The sequence below is a fragment of the Zosterops lateralis genome (genome assembly GCF_965231275.1).
Source record: "Zosterops lateralis genome assembly, chromosome: 1".
Taxonomy (NCBI): Eukaryota; Metazoa; Chordata; class Aves; order Passeriformes; family Zosteropidae; genus Zosterops; species Zosterops lateralis.
The window spans coordinates 22,705,260-22,726,206 of NC_139762.1; the positions used below are offsets into that span (position 1 = coordinate 22,705,260).

Consider the following 20,947-nt stretch of genomic DNA (forward strand, 5'->3'; position numbering starts at 1 on the left):
GAAGCTTTTTGAAATAGTCTAGAATATAAATTTTTATAAAAGAATCCTTTTTGTATCTCATAAATTCTAAGCTTTAAATAGATTTGCCAATACAAAACCTTAGTGTTACATAACTGCTAGAACTTTTTTTTTTTTTTTTTTTAATATCAAGGAAAAAGGTTTTGATTTTTTTTTTTAATTGAAAGCATTTAATTCAAGACTGACTTCAGCTGAGCCTGTAAGGCTTGGGTAGGGATCTCTGTACCACCTGCAGAGGAAAGGTGTGGTGTAAGTTGTCTTCTCAATTGCATTTATGAAACATGCTGAAGCATACTATGGAATTCACAGCAGTGTAGATTAAACAGCTTTTTCTGTTCTCTCATTTTTTTATGGTCAACTAATCTTGTGGCAGCAAAAATTATTAGCTTAATTCTTATTTTTCTTAACAGGAAAGGAAGACACTCCATCATTGCTTGGTCTTTGTGGCTCTCTTACATCAGTAGCAAGCTACAAGTCTCTCACAAGTCTGAAATCAAGTGAATACCTTGCAAGTCCCACAACAGAGATGACAAGTCCAGGCTTAACACCATCTTGAGATGCACACAAAAAGGAAGAGCCTTCTGTTGTATGCGTTTGGTTTATGTTCCATAAGATGACTTGCAGTGAAGACTGCTAGTTCTGAGTTAAAAAACAAGCTGCTTTATTTTTTCTTGTCATGGATACCTTTATAATTCACAGATTTTGTCAGTTTTCAGTTGTGTTTTCTTTACCCCAGAGGACTTTTCAGATATTCTATTTTAGTCTGGAATTATTTAAATCTCTTGGTCAGGTATAGAATGTATTATCTGATGTTTATGACTGTTTTTTAAAATGAAACAGTTGGAAATCAGACTCATACTTAAATGCCATCAGCTTTGTTTCTCCTTGCACTAGCCTGGACCAGCTCTAGCCACTGTACTCTGCAGTGCTTTAAATATTTATCAACTCCTGCAGAACAGACAGGGAATCCTCAACACCAGTGTTTGTAGGCAAATAAATACCTGAAAATCCAGCTTTTCATATGTGTATGTTGCGTAGGACCTCAAATAGCATATTTAACCGATCAACAGCTTTTCTCAAGTTGACTTAGTGTTAGGTTTTGCATTCCTGTGAATATCATGGCACTTAGGAGATGTCCCAGTCACACTGAAACACAGACTCTTGAAATTGCATGTGAATAACAAATGTAACTTGATCATATAAATCAAGCATACACAGCAATTTGTAAATGGTGAGCAAACTCACTAAATGCTTTTAAGTGGCTTGGGTTCAGATAATCTAACATTATACAGAAAGTTTCTTGCTGAAAAGATGGGAGCTGTGCGTGATGGAGGTAAACATCTTGTGAAGTTTGGATTCTGTGTTTATTGGCAAGATCCTAAGGAGAGTGAAAAAGGGGAAACAATGTAATAATGACTGTATTTGTCTGTTAAAAAGACTTTTCTCATCCCTGTAGTAGTGCAGTAGGTGCACTTTTCTTGCTTAGATAATACAGCAGAACTGTATACAGAACTTCTTTAAGTCAGTTTTCTCAAATTACTTGCCAACAATTTAAATTATTGATACTAGAAAAAAAAAGGGAGACTTTTTTTAAATGTAACTAACTTTCCAGATTACCCTACAGTTGCAAAGTTTGCAAAATAATTTTTGAATTGCGAACTATATTCTTAATTCTTTGTAAGATACAATGGATCCTTTATGAATTTTGCTAATCAAGGTAATGCTTATCAGTATAATTAGTAACTTTTTAAACAAAAGTGAAATGCATGTAAGTATGTTGTATTTATAAGTGCTAGGGAAAATGCTTTTTTGTGCCAAAGAAGTTTCATAAATTGTTTACATGAGTAGCTGCAATACAAGACAGATTTTTAATTACTGCTTACTCCTAGGTGTTTACAGTATGTCACTACACTCTTTACAGGTTTAGTTGATTTGCCTCTTGTGATGATATCTTGGCACTACTACCTTAAACTGGTCATCATAGGGTGGTCTTGAAAGAAAGAGAATTCATTCTTACCTAAACTGAAATATTTAGTCTTTTTAAGTATGAGGCTATGCATTTCTGGAACTCAAGGCACTGTTGGATTTAGCTAGAGGATATGAATCCATTTCCTCAATTTTCTAGTCCATGCTGCCAGAGGTCACTACATTCATGGCAGGGTACACAACCACTGATGCTGTTTTAATGCAGAATTTTAAAGCAGTTTAACAAAACCACCAGGTCTTTCAAGCCCTCATGTACCCACACAGGAAATTTCTCTGTAATAAACTCTGACCATTAAATCTTTCATACACCTTCACAATGTCCATTACTTCATGGATTTTTTTTTTGTTATCATATTAAGCACCTGTTTCTTGATTAATATTATTAAATATAAATTTGTAAAGTAGAAATGCATTTTTACTACAAATAAAATGAGGGAATCCAGATTCCACAAGTTAACATTCTGCATCAATGTACTTGGTCTTGTTTGCTCTTAAACACTTCTCACACCACATCAGTATGTTGGAGGGGGCAGTAATCATGATCTTCAGTCGTGTTCACCTGATGGCTCTTTTCTTAGAGCTACATGTGTTGTTTAGCTGAAGTCTTTTATGTAGTCTGACACGTGTTTCTGGGTGTCATTTTGTGCATGGGCAATCAGTTGTGTGCATCTTCTCAGTTCTAAACATTAATCATTTTTTAAAAAAGAATTTTAAACCGCCAAAAGTGTATGTTTTGTTGCCTTGATGTTCCATAAATGTTGCATGTAGATTAAAAATTTTGTATCATCACTAGTTACAAGTTGTTGTCTCTGTTTTAATCACACAGGATAAAGTAAGACCATTCAGTAAATTACAGCATTGCTGAGCTTATAGCAAATACTTTTCTTGCACAAGGGAGAGACTGTTTTTCTTGCTCTACATTGTTCAGTGTCATCCAATATTTGCTGCTACTATGTTCTCTTAGGCCTTATTTTGTAAATTTGCATTCAAAAGTCACAGTGGAAGTGGAAGAATAGTGTTAAGCATCTCCTCTGACAGCACCATGGCACCTAATGTGCTACCTACTGTCTTTACCAGTAGAGTATTTTTAAGTGTGTGAGGAATTTTCACCATGGACTGAACTCCATTTCATGGGTAAAGTATACCCAAATATCAGTGTCTTAATGATCTGACTTACTGACTTGCTTTTGTATCAGCACTTCCTCATTAAAATAACACAAAAAAGTAAAATTCAACAACTGCATTGAAAATGCATTAAAGGAGGGAGGTAGTGAGGGTAGTTAAAAAATAATTTAAATCAGAGGCTGCTCTGATTTAGTAATTTGAGTGCCTACTGGCAAGTGCAGTGCTGCAGCTGTTCCTACCAGGAGTGCAGAACACTGGGGCAGAGCGGCCTGTGCCTGTGGCAGCAACCTGAACATGCTCCTCCCTTAAAAGGGGCACAGGGCTGAGTCAAGCTGGCAGGGAATCGCCTCTCCTTATGCCAGCAACCTTGGCCTTCCAAGACAGGTGACCCCACACAAAGTGTACATGGCCTGGCCCTGCCTTGGAGTGTTGTGACAGTGACAACTTGCACCTCCCAGAAACAGGCAAAGGAGTGTTCCTGCAGAGCACCTGTACAGGCCTTTGGCTTCAATGCATAGGTGTGCTTTAATTTTTTTGAGTATTACCTTAAACAAAAAACCCTGCTGCCCCTATGAGTGTATACACCATGCTCTCTGTGTCTAACGCGCATAAGTAGTTTTCCAGTTTAACTGAATTTTTCATTTAAAATAAACCTGAGAAGTTTTATAATATGCACTTACACAAAATACAGAATGAAACACATGACAAGCAGCAAGAATAAATACGTATTTATTGAATTCACTCTGTATCAACCTCCTGAGAAATAAATGTATCTTCCAGTTGGAAGCCTAAAACATTTTTAAACATAATTTTAAAACCCAACTAAAATGTTTAATCGTGACTGAAAATTTAACACAGTGGAAGTCATTATTCTCCATTGCAATGTCCAGCCTCAACTTTTCTTCTTCCTTTCTTTTTTCTTTTGTTCTTCCTTCCTTTGTTTTTCCTCTCCAGCTGCAAGAGAAGTCATAAAATCTTCAATGATAGTTTAAGGGTGATGTGTCTTTTCTTAGTCTTAATAAAAGGAATGAATTAATTCTTTGTGAAAGTTTAAAATGAAGCTTTATTTAGTTACCAAATGTAATGGTAGAAATTCACTGGGAATTCTAAAAAACATCTTCACAGATTTAAATTTGGCACAACTTCTGTCATATACTTTGACTTCATACAATTGGATGAAGAAGAATTAAGGATGTTGATTCTTTTTTTCATTTAAATGAGAAAAGAAAGACTTTCCATATTCATATGTGCTGATCATTATGGCACAAGCAGGAGCAACTTTAAACAGCCGTGGAGTAATACCTGACCAGAAGAGAAACAGAAGTATTCACGATTATTTGTTTTCAGATCCAAGTGCTGCAGTACAATATGTTGATCACAATATATCAATACCATAGTATTGTGATTGTACCTCCTCACACACCTCAAAATACTGAATTTACTGGCTGTATGTATTACCAGTGAGTCTAATAACCTTATGGCCTCACCTCTGCCATCTTGTATGGTCTGCCTGCCTCACATCCCTTGTGTCTCTGCCCCTTCTGACTCCATACAACTGGAGCACCTGGACTCACAGGGCTCCTGTGCTCCAGCACACAAGAGGTGGCCTCTACTAAAATGTATCCTGGTCACGTGTATAAAAGATGGAATTTTAGTGTTAAATGTCTCCCATTAGAGTTAACTGTGATCTTGCCAGTGGAGGTTAGAAAGTGATTCAGTTTAGAATAAGGGAAATAAGGCTGAATCCACTTGTCCACACACAGCCAGCCCTCTACTTCCACTTGAAATGCAGACATCTGCAGAGAGCCAGCTCAGATGACACACGACCTATGGAGAACTTGCGTTGCTTTGGAACAGCAGCAGGGAGCCAGGCACACTAAACCCAGTCATCTCAGCTATGTCTGGCCAACTGAACCCATCTGGTGCCTGCTGATCAAGGTTATCTCTAAACTCTGCTACCCATGTGTCAAGACTCAAGTGTAAGTGTTTAATCTAAGAACTCAGTAATATCAATAATATTGATGCTTTGTCTTGCACTCTGTTAGCATCAATGCTCTGAAATATGCAAATCCTGTTAGCCAGCCATGCTATCACTGTATGGCGAGTAAAGCAGTTTAATCTCTTTCAGCAAATACAAGTCTTGCAAGGCTTAACCAGCTGTGCATCCAATGAGCCAGTGCAGTGTGGTGAAGTCTGGTAAGTATCCTGGATTTGGAATGTCTCTTGCAGATGATCATTTCAGTATGAACTACAATAGGATTTTATCTCAATATCATTTTAATCTCAGTATCTTGTCATTTCCGCCTCAGGCTGCCAGAGTCATGCAGGAGAGGGCCAAGGTTTTCCCTTGTCTTCCTCTGATCACCAACATACCTATAGAAGCTTTTCATGTTGCCCTTGACAGCCCTGGCCATAACCTGATCCCTGTCTGCTTGGACCGTTTCTCTGTGACAGGTTATTATTACCTGTCCTTGCTTCCACCCTCTGCTGCCTTCCTTACTGTGTATGAGTTTGTCCAGGAGCTCTTTCTTCCTCCATACAGGCCTGATGGAGTTTTCACCTGACTTTCTCTTTGCTGGGATACACTGTTCCTGAGCCTGAAGGAGGTGATTCTTCAATATTAAACAGCTTTCTTTGGCCTCTCTTCCCTCCTGGGCTTTATCCCATGGTACTCTACCAAGAAGATCCCAGGAGAGGCCAAAGTCTGCATGTCTTGCTTTATACCTGCACACTATTGCATAACTGACAGTGTTCACAGAAATGGAAATGTATAATTTATGCATGTAAACATCTATGATTAAGAACTCTCTAGTCTGATTTTTTTTAAAGATAGGAAAAAATTTACCAGCAAATAATCCAGTAATCCCATTTCTAGCAACAATTTTCTTCATAACTGCCCACGTTGATTTATCATCCCTCTGTGGAACTCAATACAGTATAAGACAACAGTGAATTAGGCAATCCCTACAATACCACAGAATAATATTTTTAGAAATCAGAGACAGTCACTGATGTAATTATTAGGTTTAACTCCTTTTTTTTGTTAATTTTATCCATCTTATTTATACAGTATGTTATTACAGTAGGCAAACATGCAAGTTGAAAAAGCAAGACCTGTAGTAACACCTAGAGTAAGATATATGAACAGCTGCTATAGTCTTTACTGGATTGCTGATACAGTTGGAAAAAAGCCAAAGCGGTTTCACAGAATACATTCATCAGGAATACCCCACACTCTTGAAAGCCAAAAAGTATTTTTGCAGTCACAGAGAGACAAAATGTAGATGAATAGTCAGTATCCAAATCTAACAGTAACTGGATTTGGAAAGAATTAAACTGGCACAAATTAAAGATTACCTAATGGAATTTTAAAAATATAAATTAATCTGGTTAATATTAACCTAATAAATATATGGCAGATGTGTTTCAAAGTGGTCTTAGGAAGGAATTCTTACATTAATCATCACAGGAATAGAATTTAAAATGGTAACTATTTATATTTAAAACTTTTTTAATATTTGTTCTGCAATCGAAGAATAATACATTTTTTCAAGAATTACACTAGGGAAAAAAAATTACCTGAGAAAATGAAACCTCATGCCAAAAAGCAACCACTTATTTTCTAAGCAGAAACTATTGGATACTCCTTTTAATGGTCTGTAATCTTAAAGCCATGATATAATATTTATTTAGGTTAATGAAAGTCTTTCACTGATCCACATCCCAAGCAATGGGGAAAAAATGGTATAATATACAACTTCAATTTGTACGAAACAGAGCAGTACTCTACGGATGAGAGCTAAACAGAAACTTCCTCTTTCATCCTTTAAAGATGTTGGGACATTCATTAATTGGGACATTCATGCCCTCAAAAAAATTTTTTTTTGAAATTACATGAAAAGAAGGTAAAAAAATACACAACCTGAGCACAATACTTTCTAGTCTAATACTTATCACAAGAATATTATGTAGGAGCAAGTGGTAGTGAATGTTCTGTTGAAGACTTTTTGAATAGATCACTGTTCATCTGAATATTTGTTATTGAAGTTTTTTGCCTATTTAGAAATAATTAACTTCAATGATAGAATAATTTGGGTTCAAAAGAACCTTTAGTGATCATCTAGTCCAACCTCCCTGCAACAAGCAGGGACATCTCAAATTTGCAATTGGTCTGCCTACATGTAATAGCTTTGGATTCCTCTGATTCAATTTTATACCATCTTAAGCTAAATTGTACTGAACTCACACCTTTTCCGTCTTCCATGCCATTAATGAAATATGGTATTCTCCTACGGGATAAAAAAAATCTTATCCAGATACTACAACTTGGGAAGAAAAAACACACAAGTGATAAAATGTTTACATATACTTTAGAAGTGGCAAATATTTAAAATTTCTACCAAAAGCCATACCTAAACCCAAAATAATGGGGTTTATTTTTTGGAACACTATAGGGTTTTTTTATTCTTACCAGCAACTTACTTTTTAAGGTCTCACTATCCCAAAGTTGAGTCTGCCTATGTGTTTTCACTACATCAAATGGCTGAGTTGTGACAGCTGCAATCTATCAGGAAACCAGTGTTAATGTTAGTGCATGAAAAAATTAAAATTTAACCCTAAATTTTTAAATTAAAATGCACACACAATTTAAAACTAGATTTGATATTCCAAGCACACGTTATTTTTAAGTCTTGTATGTCAGAACACTGTAGTTTATTCAGATTTATTTAGCCGAGTTGAATGCCACATCACGTGTTTAAAGTACAAATACTCCAAAATATACAACATTTCTAAGAGAATCATCTAAAATCATACCTCTTTTAAATAGCTTATTAGTGATAATAATAAAGAATAGTACTAGAAATGAAATTATATACTTACAGAGCCAGATGCTGCTCCTGAAGTAAAAGAAACAAAAAATGTAGGTTCATTTGCACCAACTTCCTTGCACATCATCTTCTTGAAACGTTCATAACTATACCAATACATTGCTATGATTACAAAAAAATAAACTTGCATTACAGGAGATTTGTATGTCAAATACAAAAATTCTTTTATCAAGTCCAGATGTAAGAATTCTACTGTGGCAAAATAAGCAAACAGAAACAAGAGCTGAAAGCATAATAATTGTCCTATGTGATAAACCATGGACAGATTGCTGTGTTCTCCTTGTTCTCCATATCCCAAATTTCTTCATATGATATAAATTAGCCTAATCATTTGTCATTCCCTTAGGTGACCCCTACCTTCATGCAATCTAACCCAAGCACTATAAAACTCACATTCAATTTAACATAAATCAAAATGTAAGCTTCTAATTACTCACTACGTTTTCAGGCATATTTCATGTTTCATAGATCTCACTAATTCTATAAAAACACATTTCATACAAAATGAAATATTGCTCAGGACTGTCACATACTTTTTTTGAGGCACAGTATAAAATTTAATTCTGAGAGAACCAAAAAATATGATTTTGCGCCCTGGAATTACTAATAGGGGAATGCCTCTGTGGGGATTGTCAAAGGAAAGCCAGCAAACAACTTTTAGGAATAACATCTGTTTCTGTGGCCACCTGCTGAACTAAACTGCACTTTTTCTGGTTCCTAACTAAACTGCAAACTATATACTACTGGGCTGAATTAGAGAGTAATTCCTCCTGGCAGTTGGTTGACTAAATACTTCAAATGATAGCTCCACCTCCTGAAAGGTAACTATGCCTCATTCAGCGCTGAGTTTTGGAGGTTGTGCCAGCAGAAAAATTTCACAGCATTTTCTTGCCATGAAGACTACCAGCACATGTGCCTAGCCTCCAACATTTTGCAAAAGTAAAAGTAGGCAGTATCTCAGAAGGCATTCTGAGAATTTGAGGAGAGCCTACTATTAAAATGTACAAACCCCTAATTTAATATAAATTATCTAAATCCAAAATTTTCTTAAGCGCTTACAGGACTCATTTCCCTGAATACCATTTACATTTATATTGTCTGTGACACTGCTTAAAGAAGGACTCAAATATTATTATTAAACCAGTTTTTATGTTTATAAACATTCATAACTTAAGTTTTGATCAATCTAGCTAGTGTCCCAAGGAACATACTTGGAACATGTAATGAACTGGGCTAGGAAGAGAGTGGAATTCTAATTATCCTGTGCTTCTTGAATCATGCTGTGCTGTTTGTTTTCAATAGGACCTGCTTTCTCAACTCAGTGTTACACTGAATTTAACTCTTGAGATTGCTGACTGAACTCCCTGCAGCAAAGGTGCAAACTGACAATACCAGAGATTCAGCTGCCCTTGGGGCATCATTCAAACTGAAGAGCTCAGACTGAAGGTACAAAGAGAGCACATCATAGCAGATAGAGTAGTTATAAGGAAAAAAATTATCAGGAAACACAGTCACAAAAGGCATTAAGCTGTATTAAATGCCCTTAGGCTCTATATAAGCAGAATTTTGTGGCTTTTGGGATTCTTTTTTAATACATTTTCCTTTACTAATGCTTCTACTTGCCTGCGCACTATTGGTTGAGTAGTTCTCAACATGCAACTACTGCCTTATAGGTTAACTTGTGCCTCTACCATCGTGGCCACAAAGTACCTGGCACAGATGAGGGAGTGCCCGCTGGCTGTCCAGGGAATGCCAGAGCAGTGTGAAAACTAACTAAAACTCTACAAGCCTGGTTTGGATCAGTAGAAGAACAGCAGGTATGGACACAGGAAATCTGAAAAGGGCTCAGAAGAATGCACATCTCTCTTCCTTGTGCACTCCCTCACAGTGCTCTGATCTTCCCTCTCTGTTAAAAGCAGCAGGGGGAAGGAAGCTCACTAGTTCCAGCCACACTGCTACAGAAAAAAAAAAAAATCAATAAAAGAACAAGAGTTTCTACTTGAAGTCAGACAGCAGGAATCAGATGAAGAATTTGAGAGCTTTCTTGCAAATCTTAGAGAACAGCCAAAGAGAAAATTGCATTTGGCAGAGAAGAAAAATACGTAAATTAAAAATAAATATTGAACAGGAAGCACTTCGGACAAAAGATTCAGATGAATTCTGGCAGTTGTCTTTAGCCTTAGTGAAACCCTGTTTTTATAGGTTCAGAACCCTTCCCTATCACAGAAGACTAAATTAAGTCTCATCAAGGAACTGGATCTTTAGCAGGAAATACATTGCAATCACAATTTTCAAACAATGTCCAGTAGCTAAGTAAAAGAGAACAGAGCATGATAAATTCTAAAAAGAAGTCAGCTGAAATAAGTTAACTCAGCTACCAACTGCAATTTTTAAGTAAATATCCTCATCATACTGCACTTATGTCTCAGTTTGGTTCACAGCCAAAATTTACTCTGGGTACACATGTCCTGTAACAGCCCAAACCAATGACTGGCCCACTAGATTGTTTGGAAACACAAATTAAATTTGATATCAGATCATCTTAAGGATTAAGTAAGAGAACAGAGACAGCAGGTAAAACACTTCAAAGGTTCTCTGACTCCAAAACCAGGTTTGAATAAGGATCTTTCTAAAAATAGGCTTGATGAATTTTTCTGGGCCAACATAAAGTGTTTAAAGATGTTATTCCTGGTACTACCCCAATGACAGAAACTGCTTCAACGACATTTGATGTCTGATGATCCAAAACTGCTCTGACAAAAACAGGCCTTAAAGAAACAGGGGCTTTCTGCTCCTTTAGCAGTCTCCTCTGAAACATCAGTCCCAGTTATCTTAAGAAATAGCCCTAGGACTAGTTATGCTTTGAATCACACTTTTCTTCTTCTAGGCTTTCAGCTTTGGAGTCTTGCTAAAGAGTTTTTTTGAGCAGTTATACAAACAAATTAATCTTGATTTAAAAAAATAAAATCTTGAAGACACTACTGTGTCACTCTCTGTACATGTTTCCAAAATTATGTAACAGAACACTTAGATACAGCATGTTTGTCAGAAAATAGCCACTATTTCTATCACAGAGAAAATTTCCAACTGAAACTCTTCAAAAGCAGTCATTGTGTAAGCTAGAGATGAGAAGAAAGCATCTAAGTACAGAGAAAGGGAATGTAACATTGAATCCTATCTGGCACAAACAAAATGGAGGGGAAAAACCACATCTTCAGAGAATTTATAAACAAAAATGCCCAAAAGAGAAAAAGTAAATCTCAGTCATTCCTAAAGCCAACCATTAAAACTACCTAAGAGCTACTACAGAAAAAGAATATAAAAACATAAACAAAAACCTGCATAGAAAATAAACCTTACCTGAGAAAGGTACATCTCTCAGAATAGTAGAAGTCCACCCTGCCCACAGGGAGACCCACCCATCTACAGCCACTTTGGTGCTGATACACAGGTACAGCTGCTTGTAGGACAACCTGCGATACTGCATTTGGGTTTTGATCAGCTCCAGGGGACTCACCACAGTAACAGAACCAACTGCAAAGGAAACATGGCTTTTTTAGAAAAATCAATATTTAATAGTAAAATCTCCTGAACATTCAAGTCATGTCTCACCTTACTTTATATATTTGATTCTTTTCAACTCTCCCATTTTCCTTGAACTAATTCCCAAAATAAGTTTCCTTTCCAGATAAGAAAACCATGCCTATTCACAGTACCTACATTTCCAGTTTAGGGGTTTTTTTTTCAATGTTAGCATGTTGTAATCAATGTAACATGTTGAGAATCCTCATTTTAACACATAAATATGCTGTAAATTAAAATCTTCATTTTAACACAAATAGGCTGATTTAACACATAAATAGACTGAAAATTTCAAGTACTTACACTCAATTATTTTCATTAGTTGCCATTTTAAACTCTAACTTGAAGAAAGCGACCTTGATGTTTGAGGCTTTTTTTTTTTTGTGTTAAGGACAGAATTGTGGTTACAGATTTCAGATTTTATTGATTTCTAAGCATCTTTGCCACTCTTATTTGAAACCATCAGGAATGATTAGCAAGCAATCTGTAGCTGATAAAAGTAACTCTTGCATCTTGCACAGCAGTCAGTGAGTCATTGTTCAGTAACAAGCTACCATCACACAGCTAACAGACATTAAAATTTTTACTAGATTCAAGAATTTTTCTTCTGTTGCTGGAATAAGTTTTACACATGAATTTAAAATCTGGAACTGCCTAATACGGACAATGTGCTTCACCACTACAAAATAGCAATTCTTTTTCCGCTGGTCTGTTAGTGCCTCCGTGGCTGTCACAGGTAGAACATGGAACTGCATCATCACACCCATCTAAGAAAGCCCTAAAATAATATTATCTGACTTAATTTTACAAAAATAAATGAGAAAAAAGATAAACAAAAGTAACAAATTCCATCCACATCATACAGCAGTAAAACCAGTACAAGCCCAATTTTCATCTTTGTTATAATTACCTCAGTACCTTCCATTATAGCAAATAACAATGTTTACTATTAGATTGATGACAGAACAGACCTAAATTAAACTGTCCTTGGTAGAAATCTACATATATAAAATTTTGAACAAATTACAAATGTGGTTAAAGTGTTTCAGCAAAACCAAATCTCATTATTCCAGGTTAGAAGGTTTTGTTGCCCAAGGAATACTGGGTAATGACAGTATTCCTTCCTATCCCTCATTTAAACCTACAGCCTATTTATTTTAAATAAAAGTCAGTAAAACAAATCCAAGAAAACAGCATACAGGTATTATGTTCCAGTTTTCTCTTTAAACAGAAGATAACTTACATCTGCTTAAGGAACCTGCAATAACTGGAATGTGCTCATCATGCTTTCCTGGTCTGTTTTTCAAAGCTTCACACAGCTGGTCATAGCAAGTATAATAGATTGCTGTGGTAGGAACTGCCATTATTCTAAAATATAAAAGAGGAAATTTAAATTAATACAAGGATAGCAGGAGAATAAAGTAAACTGTCTTGTATGGATATTTTATTTATATTTTTAAAAAAAGATAAATCTCTAGCTGTAATGGATTAATTAAAAAAACACTAATCCCACAGCTCTGATTCACTGCTTCAGTTTCAAACCCACACATTTGCCAGGTTTTCATTTCATTAAGGAAAACCATTAGTAAAATGATGGTAGATTATCTCAGTCAAAATCTATTCGATACCAGAATTATTTTGATAAAGAATGGGAAGTGAAAGATCTGAAAATGAAGAACCCAAACAAAACATTACAGAAGTACTACTAACCTTAACTTTCATTTGTGTAACAATTGGATATTATGCTCTTGATCAATAGCCATGGTACTCACTACTTGAGAGACAATGTAGTATGCATAAATATAAGCTTTTTCCATACCAGCATAGTACAGACTACAGTAACAACAGGTGGAGTCAATAATCATTCAGTGTAGGGGCAAAGGACCAAATTTTACTATAAAATGGCAATTACACTTATGTGTTATGTCTGTGCCAATACAGGATGTACCACCATTACCAGAAATCACTGAGGAGCGCCATGCTTGGAAAACCAACATGGCTTAGTTTAGATCTTCTCTTCTACTTGTGTGACTTTCTCCAGTAAAGAAGTTAGTTCTCTGCTGGACAACAGAACAAACACATGCTTTGTAAAAAACTGTACTAACTGGAACAGTTCAGTCAGGTCCTCAGGTTGATATTTTGAAGTTGCCACATACTGGAGGATAAACAAGGCTGAGCTCAACCATGCTTTGCTTTTTTTGTGCCTATACACTGAGCACTGTCTGCAAATTAAAAGTGTACCAGTGCTTCCCACTGGGCACTTCCCACTTTGCACCTTACAAGATACAAGTTACATTCAAAAAGTTTTTTGGTTTATGAAGGAGAACATAATTATAGAGGTCTTAATTTCTATCTGAACCAGGTTAATAAGAATAAAAAGATAAAACAGTTTGGGGCTGTTAAGCCTAAAGAGAAGACCAGGAGGAGATCTGATTGCAATGTTTAAATATGTAAATTGCTCTTGTAGAGATAAAATGAATTATCTGTTTATTCAGATAGAATAAAGCCCCAAAGTTCTCTGAAATAAAGAAGATGATTACAAAAATTAAGTGAGGGTAACGAGGTGCAACACCAGAGTGTCTGGAAACAGCTGTGCTGCTGATAGCAAGTCATTAAGTAATAAGATACAACAAGAAGAACGTGTTGAAGACAGGCCCTCTCCAGTGACCAGGTTTGACCCTGTGATTTGATGATTCTATCAAAGGAATAGTTATAGTAAAACAACAACAACAAAAAAGCAGAATGAGAAGTTTATTGATCCTGCTTAACTACTGAGAATGTATCAGGAAAGTCTAAAATCTGGCAAAAATCACACTGTCCATAGATGTTTCTGAGCAAACTGATGAGTCTGTAACTTCAGAATTGACCACATTTTTTAAGTAACTTAGAAATAAGCAGAATAATTTCAAAAATAATTAAGTAATTTTTTTAACAACTTGCAGTATGTTACCAAAAATCCCATTTGACTTACAGTGTTGGGGGAAGCCCACTCCACAGCACCTTAATTCCCTCTATTCGAATAATTTTCACAAATGCATCCTGAAAATACAACCAGGTAAAGAGCAATAATTAGCTACAAAGTTTTGTAGTTCGTAACATATTTTACCTGGCAGAACACAAAACTAATGTTTTTAAAAGTGTGCTTCTAAATGGCTTATCATTGTAAGATCCCAATTTTGTAACTGTTTACACAAGCTATCACACTTAATCATGCAAGCAGTTCCACTGAGCTGAGCAGAATAATTTATAGGACTGACATAAAAAATTTCCTTCCATCTTTAAAAAGCCAAAGTACTAACTGTTTCTCAGTGACTGACAGCCTTGTGAATAACTGTTTTCAGAACTAATATGGCATTGCAGCAACTAGTGGAAACTTCTCAAAAAAATCCACTAAAATATTTTTTCAATATGTAGCAGAGTTTCTAGGCATGAAACAGCAACTAATTCTCAAAGATTCATCAATACTTGCTTGCTCTGACAATATGAGCCCATACATGCAATGTACACACTATACCAAGCTTATTATTACAGCTGTCCTGTATATTCTCAGGAAACTGACAGCAGAGCAACACTAGCCTTGAAGATCATTCAACTGAAATCACAAGCAAAACACAGATTTTGCAATGTCAGGATACCTCATTTTCTTAAAACATCTGCAGAAAGAGGTTGAGATTCAATGGATTAGAATACGCCTAAGACCAAACATTATCACAGGGCCTCAAAAGACAGAGAGTCTGGCAGACCACAGAAAGGACTTAGAGGAAGAAAAAAGCAAATAGCTTTAGAAGAGACAGCCTTGATGGCTAATCCTGTGAGATAAAAAGCTGAATGAGAAAAACAAAGAAATGGTTTATTATGACAAACCTGACCAGCTTTGAAAGGAAGCTAAGAATCCCTAACAAAAAGTGTCTTTTTTAACAAAAAAGACATTTCTATACTAGCTAGTTAATATGTCTATAACCCAGCTTCAACAAATTTACAAAACAGACATAGATAAAAGATAGAACTCATTAAAAAAAAAAAAATAAGATAAAGTTATATGATAGTCATTCTTCTTTAAGAATCACCTTCTTAAGGTTATGCCAAACCAGGCATACATTCATGTCAAATAGAAAACTAAGTAACTTTCTAAAATTATATAGTAGAGCTAATTGAAAGAAATCACACTTGTAAAGTTACTAATTAAAAAAATCCAGGAAAACTGCTGAAGACACCTTTTGCATTAACATCCCATTCTCAATATTTTAATTCTGAAAAATCCTTGATCATAGGTTTAATTTCATGTCAGAGTCAAAAGAAATTTTGAATAATGAACCAGCATGACAGTATCTGCCAGCAAGTCTGTTTCAAGTGTCTGGGAAAATGCTAGTCCTGTAAGTCTCAATGGATAGAGAACTTGACACATGAACTTAACTTTAAACACTGTTTAGCTCAGGACTATATTGGGATATGTGTGGGCACAAGGGCTGTAAGCAGGTAAGAGAAAATTATTACCTGCAATCAGTAACTACTACCAGTATGTGAGGAAGTGGGGAAAATAAAATTATAAAACCTATGAGGAGAACTGTGCAGCTGCCTCCCTGTTCATCTTAAGGAAGGAATATGTATTTTATTGCAGACTGTAGAAGGTATAATCAATCAGCAGTGTGACCAATTTCATCAATCAGCACTGTAACCATATGAAGACCCTCTCCAATGATAACAGATTCCAGTAGAACCTGCAAAACCCTGAAAACTTTACAGTATGCTACTTAAAAATGCAGAGTTTTATACACATGTAAAATGTTCTTACCAAGGTCCCTTTGAAATGCCCATTTTTTTTATACCAGGCTTTGCTGTCCCCATTTTCACAAACATATACATGATCCGTAAGGCCACTGGAGTATACAAAACACTTTCCTATTAAAATGGTGTATAAGAATATAGTTAATGCTTGTTTTTACACAGCAGCAATTTCAAATTGTATATAATGGCAGCACAAATTTATCTCTGGTCAGACACAGAGGGGCAAAATAATTTTGGTAAATCAGTAATGACAAATGAGGTGAAAGGAAATAGGGTTCAAATGTACCACTCAGACTGCCCAACTAAACGGAACTGCCTTCATGTGGCTCTAAGAGACATGTTTGGGTTATACTACCATCTGCTGAAAGGTAAAATCCACACAAGACCTGAACATCACTGTTGTATGTAACTGTGAACATCTTTCAGACTTTAAAATCTTTTATTAAATAGCCTCAGCATCCACTCCAAGTGGAGGTAATAATCTTATCTGTATTATTATTATTATTATTATCTTGGTCTGTATTAATACTAGATTATCCCCTCCATTTGTTTTTTATTTCTTCTACATCATGTACTTTCAACCTGTTTGATAAAATATTATTGCCATTACAAAAACATACTTCAAGCTTCACATTTGCAGATTTCTGAAGGATTTAGAACTTACTCTAAATCAGGATAGAAGGCACTAGTATTTTTCCGATTTTAGTTTGCAAGTGTGAGTGTAAATACTCACCTCCACATTCCAATATGCAAAACCAGTCATCTTCTTTCCTTTTAAATCTCATTTACTAAGTACGAGTAAATAGTAGGAACCATTACCACATCTTTGAGAGCACAATATCTTCATCTATTTAGAACCCAAGTGGCAAGTGACTTGTTAAGACTTCTCCATTTCAAAAATCTCTGGATTCTGGAGGAGACGAACTCTGATATAACATCCTGATCACATAAGCTCTCTGATGAAACATTTATTAATTTAGTAACAGCTTTTTATTGTTTGACTCAACTCAGTATTAGTTGTACCTTCTGCCGTAATGAAAATATTAGGACAGAAGAAGAAGAAAAAAAAAAGCCTGTTTAAAATGATATGTATAGAGGTATGGGATTTTTTTCTACTGTGTCTGTTTAGTATATGCTGGTCTGTTGCCTCCCCCACCCCAGTTATACTGGAGAAACAAATTCAAACATTCTGCACCTGAGCACAGTATTATGACAACTATCAGCTAAATGCAAGAGCAAAAAGCAAACTGTGTCCCCCATTACACTACACTTTTGCTTGTTTACCTTTACGGAATGGATTGCTTTGGGCTTGCAGTCGGGTTTTGATAACATCAAGAGGAGTTACTAAAATGAAACAGAAGTCATTTAGAAACACCCTGGATGCCCTGAAAATGTAGAAGTTTACAGGTATCTTATCATGAACTTCTAGAACCCTTTTTTTGTTTCCGGGGAGGGCGAGAAAAACCTAACAGTTTTTACAATGTTATCAGGCAGAGAGAAAAAGATGTTAGCAGACAATGTTATCAGAGACAAAAGAGAACTACATACCCTGTATGGTTTGCAAGACATCAAATCTATCTTTTCTAATTTACTAACAGTTGCATAAGCATGAAATATTAGAGATACACAAAGCTCATTCAAAAACCACTGTATCATGTTGTCAGAAATTGCTAAAACTTGTTATATAACATTCTGCTGTTAAACTTTTATAAGTAGTATACCCCAAGGCATACAAAATCAAATTTTGGCCTCTGGCATATAAAATAACACAGCATTCTTCATATGTTTCAATAAACTGACCATAATATAACTTAAAAAAAAAAAAAAAAAAAAAAGTTCAATTCATTATGTACTTTTTTTTTCTGCATGTAGCCAATAGGTAAAATGTTGGGGTTCTTGAAAAGTGAGTGAAGGTTTAGTGAACATTTCACTGCTTCCACTGCAGCCCTTACAACTATCACAGGCTGAGACATGCTGAACACTGGGCAGCTGGACCACCTTCCTCTGATTATACTGGCTGAGGGCTTGATTCAGTTGCCTGCATATAAGGAGCTGGTCCCATCTGAGTCTCTAAGGTATCCAAAATACCTGCGGAGTTGACAGAAATGACACAAGACCTACAACCTTGCTCACCAAGTGTCAGCTAAAGTTAAACACCAATCTGTGTCTCACTGAAGACACTCCTGTGCTCAGGCAATGCAGTCACACCTCAGCTCTCTTGTGCTGCCTCTCAGTAATCTAACAGCTGGTTGAATATTTGGCTCACACTTCAGTATCTCAGTGTAGGGATCAAAATGGGGGCCCTAGAATTCAACTAAATTGCTTAAAATCTGCCATCCAGTAGCATTTCAGCCACTCATGCTATTCTAGCTCGTCCCAGGCTGGCACTTCAGACAGAAGCCAGTCTCCTAAACCTCTCTTGAGCACCAGAACCTTACCTTGTACTAGAATTGTGAGTATGTACACACAATTGAAATCCATCTTTGGAATTCCACAGGTCTGATGTACAGGCCACATACCGAAACAGAACAAAAAGACTATAATTTGACACATTCCTGGTAAGATTCTGTATTGTAAATATTTGGAGATTTTTGTGGGGGGAAATCATGCTTAGAAAATCGCACATTTCCCTGCAGCTTAATTGACATTAAAACCAAAGTCACAACTAAAGGCTATCTTAAACCAAAAAGCAACAGAAGCACAAAGTATGAGCTAATGAGCTTGTAGAATTCCAAGAGATAGGAAGTGCTGAATATAATCAACCAATACTTCCTTAGCTATGCATGGGGAAGGAGTGACATGACTGAATGTGAAGCAGAAGATGAATTCTATCTACTATCCAGAAGTTTAATAGAGTAACAAAAATGTATCCTTAAAAGAAACGTTTAGGGAAAAAAACAAAAAAACCCAAACCAAATCCAACAATAAAAGTATTTGGCAAGGTAAGACATCAGAGAACGTTATTACTATGCCTGACTGGAACTAGCCTTTAGGATTTGTGTGTTGTACTCTAAAGCAAACTTTTATCTAAAATATTTTCGAAGCAGCAGGAAATACGGAAATTAATTTTTATTAATGATTTTGCTTCTTCTCAGCAGAAAACAATGAATAACTATACCAAATGGAACAAAAAAGAAATAGAAATTCAAAGTTAGTAAATATTATTTTTATGTTCAGAAATAGAGATTATCAGGGACACAAAAGATTTCAATTAACCATTCTTTTTAAAAGACAACAAAAAAGAGAAAACTATATAGAAATATCTTTGTTGAACGTATTAGTGGAAACATCCATAAGCAGACATCATGCTGAGTCAAACTGAAGAGGAACCACTTTGTAAGATTCTCTCTGTGGCCAGCTTCATAGTTTGCCTTACCAAATAATGATGTAATTATAGCTCCACAACAAGAGGCTATGGCTTGCTGAACAATGGTCAGTTTTTGTACGTTGATATTACTAATTTCAGACATGGCTTTATCCCTGGAGAAGAAAAACCTGTTGAGGAACAGAAAAACATATTGTAAGACTATGCTCAAAATTTGCAGAAAAAAGTCAAGGGATAAATATTTTCAATTTCGATTACTCAGTTATGTAGAACCAGCAATATTACTTTTCTACTTATATACAAGCATCTCAGTAATTTTCGAGATTCTATTAGAGAGTATTTGAGCCATGATTTACAAGTAAGTTTTCTAAAAACAATCTTCGAAATACTTTTTGCATGTATTCCAACATTTTTATGTTCTTGCAAGCCACATTACATATCTAACGCGTATTACCTTTAACTACAGTGTTTACGAATATGCAATTAATCCTTACAAAGATGAACTCCAAGCCTGTGGCCCATAAAGTGCAGAATAATTATCCAGATCCTCCCTTGCTCCATCTCTCCTGAGAGAGCCCAGAAAGGTCTCCTGGCTGGCCCAACCTGCACAGCCCCACAGGGACGCCTGTGCCCCCTGCTCGCTCCTCGGGCAACAGCAGGGACTAACTACTAATAATGCTACCATCAAACGCTAATTCCCTGAACACAGCAACTGAGGAATGCATTCACAACATCTGCAACTAGCCAGGATAGGAGAAGATAATAGAAAATACTTCAGAAAATAAAATCCCCAAATAGAGGTGTCTCTTTCAAAATGCACCACTGAGCTGAGGGGCAGCCCGAACTTTATTAGAGACATTGATCTAAACTTTTCATTGGCTCTATAAGAACGTTTGGTTATTTTCACTACGCCCCAAGTTAGATAAGAAAGATTAAGTTGCACAAACCAACTCCGGCCTCTCAGGTGCGAACAACTGCAGCGGCGGGTGGGGATTTGTCTATTTTTCACGCATCGTTCACGCAGAGCGGGAGCGCTGCCCAGAATCGCCTACATAGCCATTTATCAGCAGCGCCCGGCCGGGGTAAAGGTCTCCGCCACCCAAACACAGCCCGGGCTGTGGCGAGAAGAACGCTGCCACTCCCACCCCGCCTCCCGAGCCAAGGGCCTCCTTCCCCCTTCCCTCCCTCGCCTTCCGCCCGCGCTGGGCGGGAGGGGCCGGGCCGCGCGGGCCGTTGG

The 20,947-nt window shown here is 36.4% G+C and overlaps 2 protein-coding genes across 4 annotated transcripts in view; one reads left to right on the plus strand and one right to left on the minus strand.

Moving 5' to 3' along the window:
* Positions 1 to 2,737, plus strand: part of RUNDC3B (RUN domain containing 3B) — a 48,300-nt gene extending 45,563 nt beyond the window's left edge. Inside the window, exon 11 of the mRNA XM_083876818.1 lies at positions 429 to 2,737. Within this exon, the coding sequence (XP_083732944.1) occupies positions 429 to 574 (146 nt within the window). The 3' untranslated portion in view covers positions 575 to 2,737. The remainder of the gene's footprint in view (positions 1 to 428) is intronic.
* Positions 2,738 to 4,008: 1,271 nt separating this feature from the next.
* On the minus strand, positions 4,009 to 20,809 carry SLC25A40 (solute carrier family 25 member 40). Of its 3 annotated transcripts, none has more exons than XM_083870937.1 (12): positions 20,658 to 20,809; positions 19,762 to 19,880; positions 17,670 to 17,729; positions 16,393 to 16,499; positions 14,572 to 14,639; positions 12,844 to 12,968; positions 11,379 to 11,552; positions 8,011 to 8,027; positions 7,612 to 7,693; positions 5,975 to 6,055; positions 4,205 to 4,431; positions 4,009 to 4,083 (listed from the first exon to the last, which is right to left on the minus strand). In XM_083870937.1, the coding sequence occupies exons 2-11, from the start codon at positions 19,853 to 19,855 to the stop codon at positions 4,316 to 4,318; spliced, it is 924 nt and encodes a 307-aa protein (XP_083727063.1). In that variant the 5' UTR covers positions 19,856 to 19,880; positions 20,658 to 20,809; the 3' UTR covers positions 4,009 to 4,083; positions 4,205 to 4,315. The 3 variants fall into 3 exon arrangements, with proteins under 3 accessions (XP_083727063.1, XP_083727062.1, XP_083727064.1); XM_083870936.1 differs by having other exon boundaries at positions 8,011 to 8,120; XM_083870938.1 differs by lacking the exons at positions 17,670 to 17,729; positions 19,762 to 19,880; positions 20,658 to 20,809 and adding an exon at positions 17,119 to 17,266 and having other exon boundaries at positions 8,011 to 8,120.
* Between the last annotated feature and the right edge of the window lie 138 nt (positions 20,810 to 20,947).

What these genes read in the sequence shown, in the direction of transcription:
- SLC25A40 (XM_083870936.1), bottom strand. Translation starts at nt 19,855, where the DNA reads ATGTCTGAAATTAGTAATATCAACGTACAAAAACTGACCATTGTTCAG. An exon ending in AAGCAATCCATTCCGTAAAG is followed by an intron (nt 16,500 to 17,669) that starts GTAAACAAGCAA and finishes CCATTTTAATAG; the next exon opens with GAAAGTGTTTTGTATACTCC. An exon ending in GAGAGATGTACCTTTCTCAG is followed by an intron (nt 8,121 to 11,378) that starts GTAAGGTTTATT and finishes TTGTAATCATAG; the next exon opens with CAATGTATTGGTATAGTTAT.